At 35.6% G+C, this 15,576-nt stretch overlaps 1 protein-coding gene across 2 annotated transcripts in view; it reads right to left on the bottom strand.

Annotated features, from left to right (window-relative positions):
* Positions 1-1,112: 1,112 nt before the first annotated feature.
* LOC127421995 (protein Atg16l2-like) overlaps positions 1,113-15,576 on the bottom strand; it is a 79,614-nt gene continuing 65,150 nt past the window's right edge. The window contains exons 17-18 of one of the 2 annotated variants that reach the window (XM_051665290.1): positions 10,138-10,239; positions 1,113-7,523 (exon numbers count right to left, since the gene is read on the bottom strand). In XM_051665290.1, coding sequence (XP_051521250.1) covers positions 7,430-7,523; positions 10,138-10,239 — 196 coding nt within the window. In that variant the 3' untranslated portion in view covers positions 1,113-7,429. The remainder of the gene's footprint in view (positions 7,524-10,137; positions 10,240-15,576) is intronic. The other variant, XR_007894126.1, reaches the window with a different exon arrangement.

Here is a 15,576-nt window from a genome sequence, read left to right on the forward strand (position 1 = left end):
GGACAATAGGTGGCGCTATAACAGTCAGACATGTTAAAAAATGTGATTGTTTACCTGAGAGTGCTGAAAATTATATTGCTTTATCTCTATTTTAGGTGCTTACAGGTTATCAGAATATGCAAACTATATATTTATCTAATTAAATCGCAGCTTCTGTGGTTAGAAAATCTCACTAGGACATAACATGGTTTTAATTTGTGTGCTGAATGTTTACATAAGGACATTTGTACATCACGTTATCGATTTTGGTATCTGAGAATTTTTATGAGCTCGAGTACGACGAGTACATTAGCGCGGTATCAGACTCGATTACAATACCAGTATCGGTACATCCCTAATTTTATTAGTAATATAACTTTTGTACCACGGAAGAAAGACAACATTGGGGTTTTGATTGAGACAAGGGAAGCAGATTACTGGTTATTACATACATCAGTCATTTGTATTGCATAAATCTATTTAATGAGTAACCAAATTTGTTTCCTTTTTTTTTTTATCCCCTTTTCTCCCAATTTGGAATGCCCAATTCCCACTACTTAGTAGGTCCTTGTGGTGGCACGGTTACTCACCTCAATCCGGGTGGTGGAGGACAAGTCTCAATTGCCTCCACTTCTGAGACAGTCAATCCACACATTTTATCACGTGGCTCGTTGTGCATAACACCGTGGAGACTCCGCATGTGGAGGCTCATGCTACCCTCCGCGATCCATGCACAACTTACCACGTGCCTCATTGAGAGCGAGAACCACTAATCGAGACCATGAGGAGGTTACCTCATGTGACTCTACCCTTCCTAGCAACCGGGCCAATTTGGTTGCTAAGGAGAACTGGCTGGAGTCACTCAGCATGCCCTGGATTCGAACTTGCGACTCCAGGGGTGGTAGTCAATATCAATACTCGCTGAGCTACCCAGGCCCCCCATTTGTTTCCTTTCTTAAAATAAAGTGTTGGATTGGAGGCTAGCAAAATTTGACACCTGTATTGTATTGATTTGAAATTCTGTTTGTTGATTGGTTGGTCTAAAAGTCGCACATTTTCGCATGAGCCAAGTCGTACCATATATTACGATTTTGCCATCTCAGCTAATTATTATGAGTTGTCATGAGTCCATGTTGAATTTACCAGTTCATTTATTTACCAGAAAATAAAATGCAATTGCAAACCATGTCAAACAGCCACTGCAATTAAAAGATGTTTAAAAAGGAATATTAGGATTCTTGAACTGAGTTTAAAAATAACACAAACATATTACTGTACAAATGACATATGACAAAACATTACAAACTCCAATACCCATAGCATCATTACTTCCGGTGTTATGGCAAAACGTGCAACACTTAAAAAAAAACTAAAGTCTGACAAAAATACATGTTAATAAATGTTCTTAGTTAGCACTTTCCACTAATAAGGTACACTTTGGTGTCCAGTCACATTTTTCTTAATGCATTAGGCACAAATCCCATGTTTTTATACCATGTTGTGAGCTATTTTGAACTATTAGATATGTTAGATAAACTAACTAACATAGAATTATTGTAGCATGAAAAGTATCCTGTTTTAAACACCCCCTTCCCTTAATTTTTACACAAATATTTGTGTTGACTGCATTCGTCAAGTGCAAACATTCAACCCTGTTATCAAGGTATTGCAAGAATAAATGTCTTTAATTTATGGGAAATATTATCAATCATTAAAAACCAACATTTGGTCCCAAACTAGTAAGCCCAAACTAAATGAGAGCTTAATTTAGGCTATATTTACAACCTTGTCACCTTTTAAAAATCTATTACAATCACACAAATAAAAATCACAAAAAGAGATTTAAATTCTATCCAAACATGTCCGGAATTTTGGTAACAGGGTTGCAAGAGTTAAATAGAAAATAAATCCACTCATAATACTTAGCTTGACCTGCCTGAGGTTGACAATGACATTTTCTTCTTTAATTGTTGAAAAATAAATTACTTAATTTCTAAAGAATTTCAGGCCCTATTTTGTACCTTATTCTTGGAAACTGGATCTTACAACCATAACTGTTGGACTGTTTGTTTTTATTCTTTGCATTCCTAACCACTTTGTCAAACTCTCTGGTTTTGGTTTTTACTCTGTAGTTTGCTATGGCATCCTATAATTTATTCTGTTTATTTCCCTCAGAAAACATAGAAAAAAAGAAAAGAAAAAACTATGAAGCGGTTTTACAAAAGTGGGTGTGTTGTTTACAGATATAAAGCTGTTCCCTTGATAACTGTGCAACTAGAACAATCCACATATGGAAAGGGAGGGTTCTTGAAGTTTACAGCGGTAATAATATAATTAATAAAAGAAAACGTGTTCCTCAAACAATAAAATGTCCCTTTTAGGGGTAAACAAATACTGTATATATTTAATCTCAAATCTATTCCTCCAAGTAGTGCAACATGTAAGCATCCCTGTATGTTTATTTCCTGTGCACAATTTTGCTATTCAAACTAATTTAATTGTACATCTAAGGTATATCCCACCATTTTTGACCAATGAAATTGACTTTTTCATGACCTTTTCAGTAATTTCAGATTGCTGAAAATCATTTAGATTCAGACCAATTTGCTCAACCTAGTCTCATAGAATAAATGTTACTACAACTACATTTTTGCAAACTGAGTTTTACATGCCGCTTTCTACATTTTGCTGCAGTTTCCTTATGAAATGAACACTAGAGGTGCTAAAACAACTGTGCGTTTTTTTCACTTACACACAAATCACTGGTACTATGGCTGTTTATGATTTTATAAACTGGTATTTTTCACTCTATTACCCACACCCTGCTATGTTATGATATCAAAACACTTTTACTCTAATGCATCATTCGAAAAACGCTACATTTTAATGCTTGTATTACAGACCACTTACATTTACACACATATTCCAACATGATTACCATGGTAGCTCCCCTGATAGAGTCTTGAACTTTGGACATGGAGACCGAGCCTCAAGCCCAGCCAAGGACCACTTGGAGTGAAAGTGAAGCAAAAGTGCCATAGAAGCAACACAAATTGATGTGGTTGCTCCAGTAAAAGTGCTTTCATGTGGAATTTGCTTTTAAAACACTAGGTTTAGGCATTGGTTTGGGGTAAGGATGTCTGTTTTGTTCACCTCTCATTTATCTTTTAAGGCACTTGGTTGTGTTTAGGTTGAAGTTTTAGGTTAGGGAGGTTTTACTCATTAAAACATCCATCTAATATTCACCATAAAAACCTAGTCTGATTACCAGAATTAACATATTAACATAATTTCACTCACTTTTGGCACCCCCTGCTGGACATTTCACTCGAAAACTGCAGCCAAGCGTGTAATGAAGCACGTAATTTTGGTTTGCAAAAATGTTGCCATTGTCACGTAAATGTCATGAGATCATGCTGAATAATAATACGAATCGTTCAGACTGATTTGTGTACCATTTTCACAAATTCAGTGGCTCACAAGAACAATTTGTTCACAAATCAGAATTTACTACGGCTTGCAAGTTTTACTCTAAAGCGAAATCTAGCTGAGATATTTTTAGGCAGAAAAATGTACACTCACTGAGCACTTTATTAGGAACACTATGGTGCTAATAAAGTGCCCGACGTGGTCTTCTGCTGTTGTAGTCCATCTGCCACAAGGTTCAACTTGTTGTGCATTCTGAGATGCTATTCTGCTCACTACAATTGTACAGAGTGGTTATCTGAGTTACTGTAGCCTTTCTGTCAGCTTGAACCAGTCTGGCCATTCTTTGTTGACCTCTCTCATCAACAAGGCGTTTCCGTCCACAGAACTGCTGCTTACTGGATGCTTCTTGTTTTCGGCACCATTCTGAGTAAACTCTAGAGACCTTTGTGTGTGAAAGTCCCAGTAGATCAGCAGTTACAGAAATACTCAAACCAGCCCGCCTGGCACCAAAAATCATGCCATGGTCGAAATCACTGAGATCACCTTTTTCCCAATCTGATGGTTGATGTCAACATTAACTGAAGCTCCTGACCCGTATCTGCATGATTTTATGCAGTGCACTGCTGCCACATGATTGGCTGATTAGATAATTGCATGAATATTTAGGCGTACAGGTGTTCCTAATAAAGTGCTCAGTGAGTGTATATTCACTATAGAAATTTCCATGACTTTTCCAGGCCTAGAAATCTAAATTTTATATTTCCCTTATATTTCCAGATTTTTCATGACCATGGTAACCCTATATATCAGTTATTCAACTTCAACCAAAATGTCTAGTATAGTTATTCTTGTCAACTGGACATGTTTCTCTGTTGTTTAAGGCGTTTCGTCACTAATCTAAGTGGCTTTATCAGTTTATCAGTATTTCAAGTCAAATTTTTTGGACGAATCTCATGACACTTGTGAAGAACATGTCAACAATATGTTTTTATTTGACCACAAAATCAAACGAAAAATACTGTATATTATTTGGAATAGTATTTTAGTATATTTATATTTTGCCGAGAAATGAAGCCTATTTTTAGGACCATTAAGGTATTATGCATTGTGAAATTATACAATAATTAAACCCATTTCCCCTACAATTATCATTACTGCAATGCAAATTAATCTCATTCTAATTACTGTAAAGCAGAAAAAGATACATTTAATTGTTAAGTATTTATACATCATATTTGTTTTACTGCCTTTAATTTATTCTGATTTTAAGAATAAATCATACAAAAAAATCTCACTAAGTAAAACATTAATGAGAATGTTTTAAATGGTCATGAAAATAATTTTTCACAACACAAATTCTTAATGGTACAAAAACAGTTTTCATTTTCTTTGTGCGAACAACTGTATAATTTCTTTTGATTTTTGAGGTGAAATATGACCCATCTGACATGTTCTTCAAGACATCCAACCTTTGATATATTATTCCATTATACGATAAATCTATTGTAATGATTTTTGTGGCACTTTCTTAATCATAGCAACGAGCTCAGAGGCAGTGCTAAATCTATAAATATCAGAATTCCACACTCCAATATTTTATGAGCCAAGCTGACAAGTAATAAGATGGGCATTAGACTTTCCTCATCTAAAACATAGTTAACATGCAAACGTAGGCAGCAAATCAAATTACGTGCCAATCTGCATTACGATGAACTTGTGTGATGTCTGATGGCAGTCATTTCGGTCTTCAAAGTCAGTGAGAGTGGCGCGGTGTGATTCTCATCAGAAAGAGGGCTCTTTTAAATGCTAATCAGAGCGGAGTTTAGCAGTGAGCATTCTGGGTCTCTATGACAGCACTAAAGAGCATGGTGGAGGGCAGGCTTTCTTCTCATTCATTTTTAAAAAGCTTATCAATCCAGTATAACTAAGCACTTCCCTGAGGCTGTGTTTAAAGGGATAGTTCTGCCAAAGATGAAAATTCTGACATCATTTATTCACCCTCAAGTCGTTCCAAACCTGTATGATTTTCTTTCTTTTGTAGAACACCAAAAGAGAAATTTAGTAGAATGTCCAAGCTGCTCTCTTCATTATGATGAAAATGGATGCAGACTAGGGGCTGTCAAGCTCCAAAAAGGACAAAAAGCACAATAAAAGCATCATAAAAATAGTATGACACTATATAAGTCTTCTAAAGCCATACAATAGCTTTGTATGAGGACCAGACTGAAATTTAAGGGCGTTTTCACACCTGGCTCGTTTGGAGCGTTTGTTTCAGAACCTGGTGCTTTTTCTCCCTTGGTTCAGTTCATTTAATCATATATGAACACGGCAATCGCACTCGGATCCGCACCAAAACAATCGAGCGGTCTCGGACTGGGGCGGTTCGCTTGTGGTGAGAATGCAAACCGACCCAACGGACCAACGAACCAAACAATATCCCTATAAAAACCATGAATATAACTGAGGGATCTTTGGAAAAGACATCTGTAGATCAGCACTTCTCTGTAATTCATCATCAAAACGTGGCTATGGCCTTTTGGCAACTATATTAGATATAATTGCATGTTTAAAATAGGAGCTGTTTTATAATTCCTGAGGTAATTTTAGTACGATCGTTTCTCTCTTCTGGATAGCGGCAGAACACCGGTAGGACAGCGTTAGCAACTTTTTGACAAATAAAAAACATTTTTTTACACAGCTTTACTCTGCTGTTTGTTTGTCAGTGTGTGTGCATGTGTGTACGTGCGAGAGAGTTGGAGAGAGAGATCTGTGAGCACAGGCACGTTTCAATGGAGAAATAATGCACAAGCAACTAATGATGGATAAAAATAACCATGACGGAAACTTTACAACTCATATCCATCCGAGTGATGGATAATTTGTATTTGGAGCACAACCTCTAACTGGCAACGCTCGAAAATTCTCTAAAATTTGTAATGGTTGACGCATTTTTTTACAGGAATATTATTTTAACCGGGATATCAATGGATGAGCTTAATCCTGGAACAGCGAACAAACATAGTGACCAATAAGGGGACAGTTTGCTCACATGTGACTTTTATTGACATAGTTTTGGTCCGTTTTGAAATGTTGCCTTGTGAAAGCGAACCGAACCAAGAAGAAAATGCAACATTGTAACAAGTTAGTCCCTGTTTCGGAACAAAGCAAATGGTCTACAGGTCTGAAAATGCCCCAAGTCTTTACTGAATATCTTGCTTGCCACCATTCACTTTCATTGTATGGAAAAGAGCAGCTTGGACATTCTATTATAAATAACTTCTTTTGTGCACCACAGAAGAAAGTAAGAATGTTTCGAAAAACATGGGGGTGAATAAATGGTGAGAGAATTTTCATTTTTGGGAGAACTATTCCTCTCAATTATATACAATATAATTATATATAAATTCCCACATAATCTATATATAGTATTGCATTTAAGAATCTCAATGTCAGTATGTTACAATATACAATGGTCGTTCTTGTAGCAGGCATTCAAAATTACATTTCGGGTTTTGTATTCTAAAAATAGGACTGATATGTGGCAGGGTTGAGTTTCCACGTATTCAGAAATGTGCTGTATTGGTCTTAAAAATGGTTGGCTTCATTTTGTTCATGTTTTCTTTTGATAGAAAAAGAGTTTAAAAAGAGTCGTTGATAAAACAGTTCAAAGAGAGGTCAAATTCCAAAGCTGCTAACAACTACAGTACAAAAAGTCAAGTGAGATGAAGGCTTACAAATGTTTCGCCACCATCTGCGTCAGAAATGCATCTGTAACAAGGTTTCATAACAAATCCCAGAGCTCCACGCCACTGTTGCCAGACCTCTGTAACATTAGCACATCTGTTTGTGCTTACGAACAACGAGGCTTCTTAGCAACAGACTGTCACACACTGTAATAGTCTTGTTGATGAGGGAGTGCAGAGTGTGAGATTTCCCACCCAATGAGACTGTTTTGATGACATCCCTGAGTGAATATCCAGGAGTGATTTCAGTTGATAAATTCTGTTGTTCGTCTTCGGTCTCAGATGTCACTCCAGAGCACAGCTCGACGGCTCTTGTCCACACTTGCAACATATTCGCCCGACAATGACCAAGCCACTGCACATATTGGAGAACTGTAAGAAGAATGTAATTTTTGAGTTGAAGGAATATTCCGGGTTCAGTACAACTTGAGCTCAATCGACAGCATTTGTGGCGTAATGTTGTTGACCACAAAAAATTATTCTGAATTGTCCGTCTTATTCTTAAAATAAATCAAAAATCGAGGTTACAGTGAGATACTTACAATGGAAGCGAATGAGGCCAATTTTTACAGGGCTTAAAGGCAGAAATGTTAAGCTTATAATAATAAAAAAAAACACTTACATTAATTCTTCTGTTAGAAATGTATAATTTGAGCTGTAAAGTTGTTTAAATCGTCCTTTTTACAGTCGTTTTAGGGTTTGTTGACATTACATTGTCATGGCAATGATGTTGTAAAATTGGATAAAACTTTACACAGAAAAGGTTAGTAAGTGATTTTATCACACTTAAATAATGTTAACATGCATATTGTTTATGTCTTGTGGCTACTCTTTTGAAATAGTGAGTATTTTAATATTAACGGATTAGACCCATTCACTTCCAGTGTAAGTGCCTCACTTGAACCCAGATTTTTGCTTTTTTTTTTAAAGACAAGGAGGGACGAGTCAAAATAAATTTCCGTGGTAATCAATATTATGCCACAAATGTGGTCAACTGAGCTTAACTTGTATTGAACGCAGAATATTCCTTTAAATCACCTAATTTACACTTCAGAGGCAAAGTCCTCACTAGTTTAATGCAAAATTGGGCTTCTAAGTACTTTGGTATCATTGTACAGTGATGGTATCAGATGGTAATACCATGAAACCTTGATATATACTATGAATATAATTACCATATTCATGTACTATTTTATTTCAAGATAAAAAAAGAATACCACTGGTACTACTATGTTACATATCCAAAAAATGTACAAAAAACATGGTATTGCCATAAAACTATGTCAAAGGTCAAGGTATGGAACTTTCTGAAATGTTTTTTGTTAGTATAATGGGCTAATATTCATATAAATGCTTATAATGTAGTGATTAATGTAAATTATAATGAAAATATAGTGAGGTTTATGCTAAAAACAATAACAAATATTTGCCAATTTTTATTTAATTAAGTTTATTTTTCTTACCTCATTGGCAAATACTTTTTCTTGTTTTATCCTTGTGCGCCTCACATGCGTGGACATTGTATTTTGGCTTCCCTATATGCAACGCATAATTTAAATTCATTAAAACCGACTGATCTCAGTTCAGGTGACTTTGTGCTGTCAGTAAAGGGTTAAACTTTCGAGTCATGTGACAAAACAACATGGCACCGATCACAGCGGAGTTTGACTTTGGGAGAAACACCAACAAAACTACATCTGGTAAGAAACCTAGTTACGTTTTTACACTGAAACCTGTTTGAATCAAAAGATTAGAGTCTCTATTTTTAAAATGAGCGATTTATCATGAAACGCGACGCTGCTAAACACAATGTACACTTATGTGCACTTTAGCGCATTTTTCCCTTAGAAATCCTGTATTTACTATGCATTATCATATTGAGAATCAATGGGTTCATCCAAAAGCTGAAAAATGTTGCTTTCAGAGGCTTTATATGGAGTTAGGATGAAAATAAGGTGCATTTCGAAATGTTCTGAGACCAGTGCAGACAGACAGTACCCTGGAGGTTAAGTCATTCACTAAATAAGGAGCAAGGGAGCATCCTAGAGCTCTCTATGAAGTCCATTCAATCCAAACTTCCTATCAAAAGTTCAGTTTCAGGCTGCAGATGACTGTCTGGACCACTCAACATGTTTGGCAGACATTGGACAATGTTAATAAGTACATAAATTCAGAATTTATAATGTATAATTTTATTTTAACATGGTTGGCAGTGATTGGATGATGCTGGCCATTACTTTGAATCAGAATTAATTATGCTAATTTCTGATGTAATATCTGTAATGTCTCAAAAACATGAATAACCAACACTCCTAGAAACATAAACAATCTGATAAAAAAAAAAAGGACTTTCTATAGCTTGGTATTATTTAAAATTTCACAACTTACTCCCGCTGTCCACATATGTTGCCGTCAATTTTTAGAAAATCAAATAGCTCTAGAAATATATATATATATATATATATATATATATATATATATATATATATATATATATATATATAATTTTTTTTTTTTTTTTTACCTGTATATTAGGTGCCACTAGTTACACATCAAAAAGGGAAATGGAAAATACCCACAGCAGTCACAATCGTGTCTCAGGAGTTTAAGCATAAACCTCATTAAATTTTTTTATATTTCTCTATAAACAAAAATAATAATAAGAGTAATTTCGCGGTTTCAAGTAAATGTATCGTGTTTTAAAGGAAATGTTTTGAAGTGCAGCAACCATCAGTTAGATATTTTTAATGGAAAAATGCAGAAACCATCTTTTATCATGATGGTTATCTATACATTATAAAATAGTGCATTTCAAATGTACCAAAAACAACTGTTAAATCAACAGGCAAACATTTGGCAAGGTAATAAGATGCTATTTTTATCCTGTTTCATCCTCAACAATAGCCATGAACTAAAATACAACGTTAAAAAGCAAGAAGCTAACATTTGCATACAGAAATAACAAACTATTATGTTGAGGAGTTACCTGTGCATGTCAGGAAGCCGTTTTTCCAGGTTTCCTTTGTTCACACTCCATATGTACAAGGCACCGTCTGCAGAGCCAGCAGCCAGATAACTCCCATCCGGACTGGAATAAAAAGAAAACTTTCTAACTGATGACTATAGACTCAAATGTGTGTCTTTTTGAACCAGTCTTCTCTGGCAAATTCCCTGAAATTTTAGAGACCAATACAAGATACTCAAGGCCTGTTCCAAAACCTGCCTACCTAGACAACATTTTAAAGAACCATATAGGCCTCCTCTAGATGTTAAGACATGAATTATGTTGCCCACTAAGATACCTTACATTTTAAGGAAGTATTCTTCACTGATAAGGCAATCCCTGAATGCACTGAACTGATCTCAGTAAGAAAAGGATCAAAGATGGCAGACAGAGTTGAGAAATGTTGATATATAAATATATCTTCTTCAATACTAAAAAGTATGTGCACTGTGGTAACATCTAAATAAATTTTCTATATTTTTATATAATATTTTTACTTTAATTTGGCTATATACATGTCGAAACATCATCAAAATATTGTTTAATATTACTTAAACAATCTGACTACATTAGGTTACACCATCAAGTCATTTTTAAGGGTCAGATCAGGTAGAAACAGCTCCTTAAGGTATAGTGTAGCGATAGTGAACAGTATAGTGAACAATGTACAACTGTGCGAGCCATCTGAGTGATGTCCACTGTTTCTAATTGGCAGTGGATTGTTTCTAACATCCAGTCTAACAGATCAAGTGTTGGTGCAAGCATGCATGGCTAAGGTGGGTGTTGGCAAATGGGGAAGATGTTGAGTTATAAGACTGGCATTAGGGGAAATGTTGAAGGGGGAAGCTCTCCATAAATAACGAAGCAACCATTTGGTTACTGCTTCTGGCTCTCTCTCCCTTTCAAGTGCTCATGCCAGATCCAGCCGTGAAAAAAGACACCAAAGCCACAGTGCATTCTGGACTTTTCTGTCTCCATGGAAACTGTATATGCACATGCAGGGAGTCTGTAGATACTGGAGGTGCTAAAAGATTAATCTGTAATACTCATTCTCATCTCAAATCATATAGGGCATGTTGCATTTACTTTTCAACAATGTAGAGAAAATGCAAGGAGTAGGCTATGTAAGGAGTTCACAACATGTTATATAAAGGGTTGCACATGCTCTATGATTTGTGAATTATGAAAATACATCTCAAATAAAGCACACCATTTTTAGGCTGGAACTGAAAGCTATTACCATGCTTCTTTAATACAGCATCTTTCCCACTTGCATAGGCATTTTCTGTCAAAGCATATGAAACTAGTCTATTTGGCAATGTAATCTTACAGAGCCCCTTAGAGGACATTTATTTTCTGAAATAAATGTTTCAGTAAGTACAATCGCAACAGTTTTGCATCCCTCATAATTGTTTTGGGTTCCCTTGCAATAATTATCCATGGTTTTACTATAATGGTATTGTAGTAGACATGTTTTTTTGTGTGGAAACCATGGATTATTATAGTAATATTTAGTAACCATGACTTTAGTAACCATGTTTTTTTTGTGGCAGAAACCATGATTTTACTGTAGTAATCTTGTAGACTGTAGTAACCATGGTTTTTGGTGGAAACCATGGTTTAACTATAGCAATATTTTGATAACCATAATTGTAGTAACCATGTTTTCTTGGTGGAAACCATGGTTTAGATACAATTAACCATGGTTTTACTGTAGCAGTATTGTAGTAACCATGATGGTAGTAACCATGATTAATCTTGTGGTTACTATGATTTAATTACAAATGTCATGTGCTATTTACAGTATAGTAAAACCATAGTAACAACAAAATAATTTTTATTACCATAGTTTTGGTTTTCCTGTATTATTACTATGGTTTTACTAAGAATATCATGGTTAAAATATAATGACTGTAGTAAAACCATGGTAAAATACAGCTGCAAGCAACAATTACAGGGCCAAGCACCAACATGGCAACCACTGCACAACCCAAAGATCTCACAGAGCAAACACAGATCACATTGTCCCTACATGGATTTGAACCCACAAGTTTCTGTTCTATAGTTCATTGTGCTATCCAATGCACCACACAGCCAGAATGTTGCAGTCAACAAAGGGACATACCAAGCTTAGATGAATCACAGCCGAGCACAGCTGTTACCATGACCTACTTTAACTGTAACTTTTCAACAAAGATGCAAATCAACATTTGATTGGGGAAAAGCCCCACTTCCATTCAGTAAGCACAATACAAAAAACTCCAGAACCACACATTTCTAATACATTACTTGCTGAGGTGGGGATTAAACAGAAACCTTCCATTTGCTATTTCAATGCTCTAACCACTGCTCCACTTAGCCAGTGGACTAACAACCACCAAGAGGAACATACTATGTTAAGAAATCTTTTTTTAAAGACAAGCACAGCAGTCAATATGATCGACTTTGTATTCATGTAACTTTTCAACAGAGATCAATTTCAGAATTTGATAGTGGAACAGCCCAGCAACCATTCATTAAGCCGATACAAAAATCACCAGAACTACAGAATGACTTGTACAGGTGGGGATTTGAACCCATGACCTTTTGAACTATAAACCAGTGCTTTGACACACTAGGTTAAAATCAGCACACAAGTGTAGGTTATCTTTTGAACTATAGGTGGCAATGTCTCCAAACTTCTCAGTTATCCTCAGGACATGAAGTCGATGATGCATACCAATTTTTGTAAAGATTTATCACTTAAAAAAAATAAAAAAAATAAATATAGCCGAGAGTCTATATGGCTGATATGGAAAATGCGAACTGATTAGCATGCTTGCTGATTAGCATGCTAATCTAATGTTGCCTATCGATAACATTGTGATCAAATAGCTTAACAAATGTGCTGGTTAGAATGCTAACTGATTAGCATGCAAGCTGATTATCATGCTAAGCTAATGTTGTCTATGGATAGCATTGTGATCAAATAGCCTTATACATGCATTGGCTAGCATGCTAACTGATTAGCGTGCTAAGCTAATGATGCCCTACGGATAGCATTGTGATCAAATAGCCTTATAAGTCAGGAAACCCAACAGTTAGCATGCTAACCGATTAGCATGCTAAGCTATCATAGCATGTAGCATGATAACCATGCTAAACAGACCATGGACTTTTGAACTACAGATTATGCTGCTCCGAACTTCTAAATCCTTTCAAAAGATAGCACTCCCTTATACATATATCAGAAGAACACTTAGAAAAAGAAGAACAAGAAATATACCTGCAAACAGAAATGATCTGTGATAAGCCCTGCAACTATTCAATAAACAATACAAAGATCTCCATCACAATAAAACATTAACGCTAACACTGGTCCAAGTGGGATTTGAACCCATGACCCTTGAAACTATAAACCAGTGCTTTATCATACCGAGCCACTCAGTTGACAAGTATGGGTTATCTGTTGAACTATAGGTGGTGCTGTCTCAAAACAGCTTAAGTATCATCAGGACATGATGTCGATGATGCATACCAATTTTCTTTGAAATCCGACAATGTGTTTAAAAGATATATCACTTTTTTAGCAAATTCAATATGGCAGAGAGACAATATAGCTGATATGGGGGAAATTGTCATGATCCACAAAATCCACAGACACCAACCCCATGATTTTAGGACATACGGTTGAAAAGTTACGGGCAAAAATAGCAATTTTTTCACATCTTTTGACCCATAGGTGGCCCTGTCACAAAACTCTGCATGTGCCCTCAGATCATGGTGCTGATGAAGCATACCACATTTCGTTTCGATAGGACAAAGTGTTCCCAAGAAACCGTTTTCACGGCCACCTCGTTAACTATGATTTTGCTTAACTTCTTAACAATGGCAAAAATAATAATTCTTATTTAATTTGTGAGGCTCAGTCTGAAGATTATTTTGAGACCTTGCTTGGCAGAACTGGGTAATGTTTGAAGGAACAGTAGTGAAAAAACTAATGATATAATCCAAGATGGCAGCCACTGTAATGGGCGGCATTTTAATGTAAGGGGCCCATTTGAATCATGAATTGTGTCTCTAGGCCAAACGGTTCAAAAGATACATGAAAAAGAAAAGTGAATTTTTGACATGGTGGTGGCGCTATAGAATATTTGGTATGGGGGCTATTCATGACCACCCCTAACAGTGTGTACTATGGTTATACTACAAATATAATATTTTAACTATGGTTACTTCAATATATTATCTCCCTGTCCTTTAAGGGGCTTCGAGACAATAGAAAAAATACAAAATTACATTCAACAAAATAATGTATGCACAACTGTAGGGTTTCAAAAGAAAATATCCTATTCGTTTTGTCCATATTTATAAAAAAAAAAAATGCATAGACCATTCAAGACAGAGCTACCATGAGCTCTGATGTTGTTAAGCAAACTGCATTTTTACTGCACAGATATTACATTACAAGATTGCTGGAAAACAGCACATTACAAGAGCAAAAAGTCAAAGAGGATTTTCAAGGATTTTTAGTCTTGGAGCTCCATCTAGTGGACAATTTCGGTAATACATCCTTGATTTACCATGCATAAATGAGATTTTGGATTGTTGGACAATTAAATCAGGAAAAACTGAACTTGAGGAAAAACTTAAACATATTTCATAGGGCTCTTCATTTGTTGGATAGCTGTTGCTATTTTTACTGCACAGATATTACATTACAAGAGCAATAACTCAAAGTCAGAGGATTTAATTGAATTTCTTAACTTGCTGCTCCATCTAATGGACAAAATCAGTAGTACATCCTTCATCTGTCAATTACAGTTGAAATAAATAATATTTTTATTTGCTGTTGACAAAAGGAAATTGATGAAATTTAGCACATGTCCTCAGACTATCCTGGTATCTATATGTTTTAAGTTTTGTCATGTTTGGATGTTGTGCACACAAAAAAGGCATAGTAGTAGTTACAGTTCAAACCAAAAGAATTCATTGGCTTACATCTTCGAAACAATTTGACAAATCAAAATTCCGAAAACAATGTTTTGTCAAGATGGTCCCTAGATGATACGTGCAAAAATTTGAGCAAATCGGACAAATGGTCTAGGAAGAGTTTGCAAAAGTATGTTTTCAGAAAATCCAAAATGGCTGAAAATTTTTAGGGGCGGAAATAAAATCAGATATATACACTGGCGGCCAAAAGTTTGGAATAATGTACAGATTTTGCTGTTTCGGAAGGAAATTGGTACTTTAATTTACCAAAGTGGCATTCAATTGATCACAAAGTATAGTCAGGACATTACTGATGTAAAAAACTATTTGAAAAAAGCCATTTTTGATCAAATCTAGACAAGCCCCATTTCCAGCAGCCATCACTCCAACACCTTATCCTTGAGTAATCATGCTAAATTGCCAATTTGGTACTAGAAAATTATTTTATTA

This window comes from Myxocyprinus asiaticus, chromosome 31, assembly GCF_019703515.2.
Source record: "Myxocyprinus asiaticus isolate MX2 ecotype Aquarium Trade chromosome 31, UBuf_Myxa_2, whole genome shotgun sequence".
In the NCBI taxonomy this organism is placed as follows: Eukaryota; Metazoa; Chordata; class Actinopteri; order Cypriniformes; family Catostomidae; genus Myxocyprinus; species Myxocyprinus asiaticus.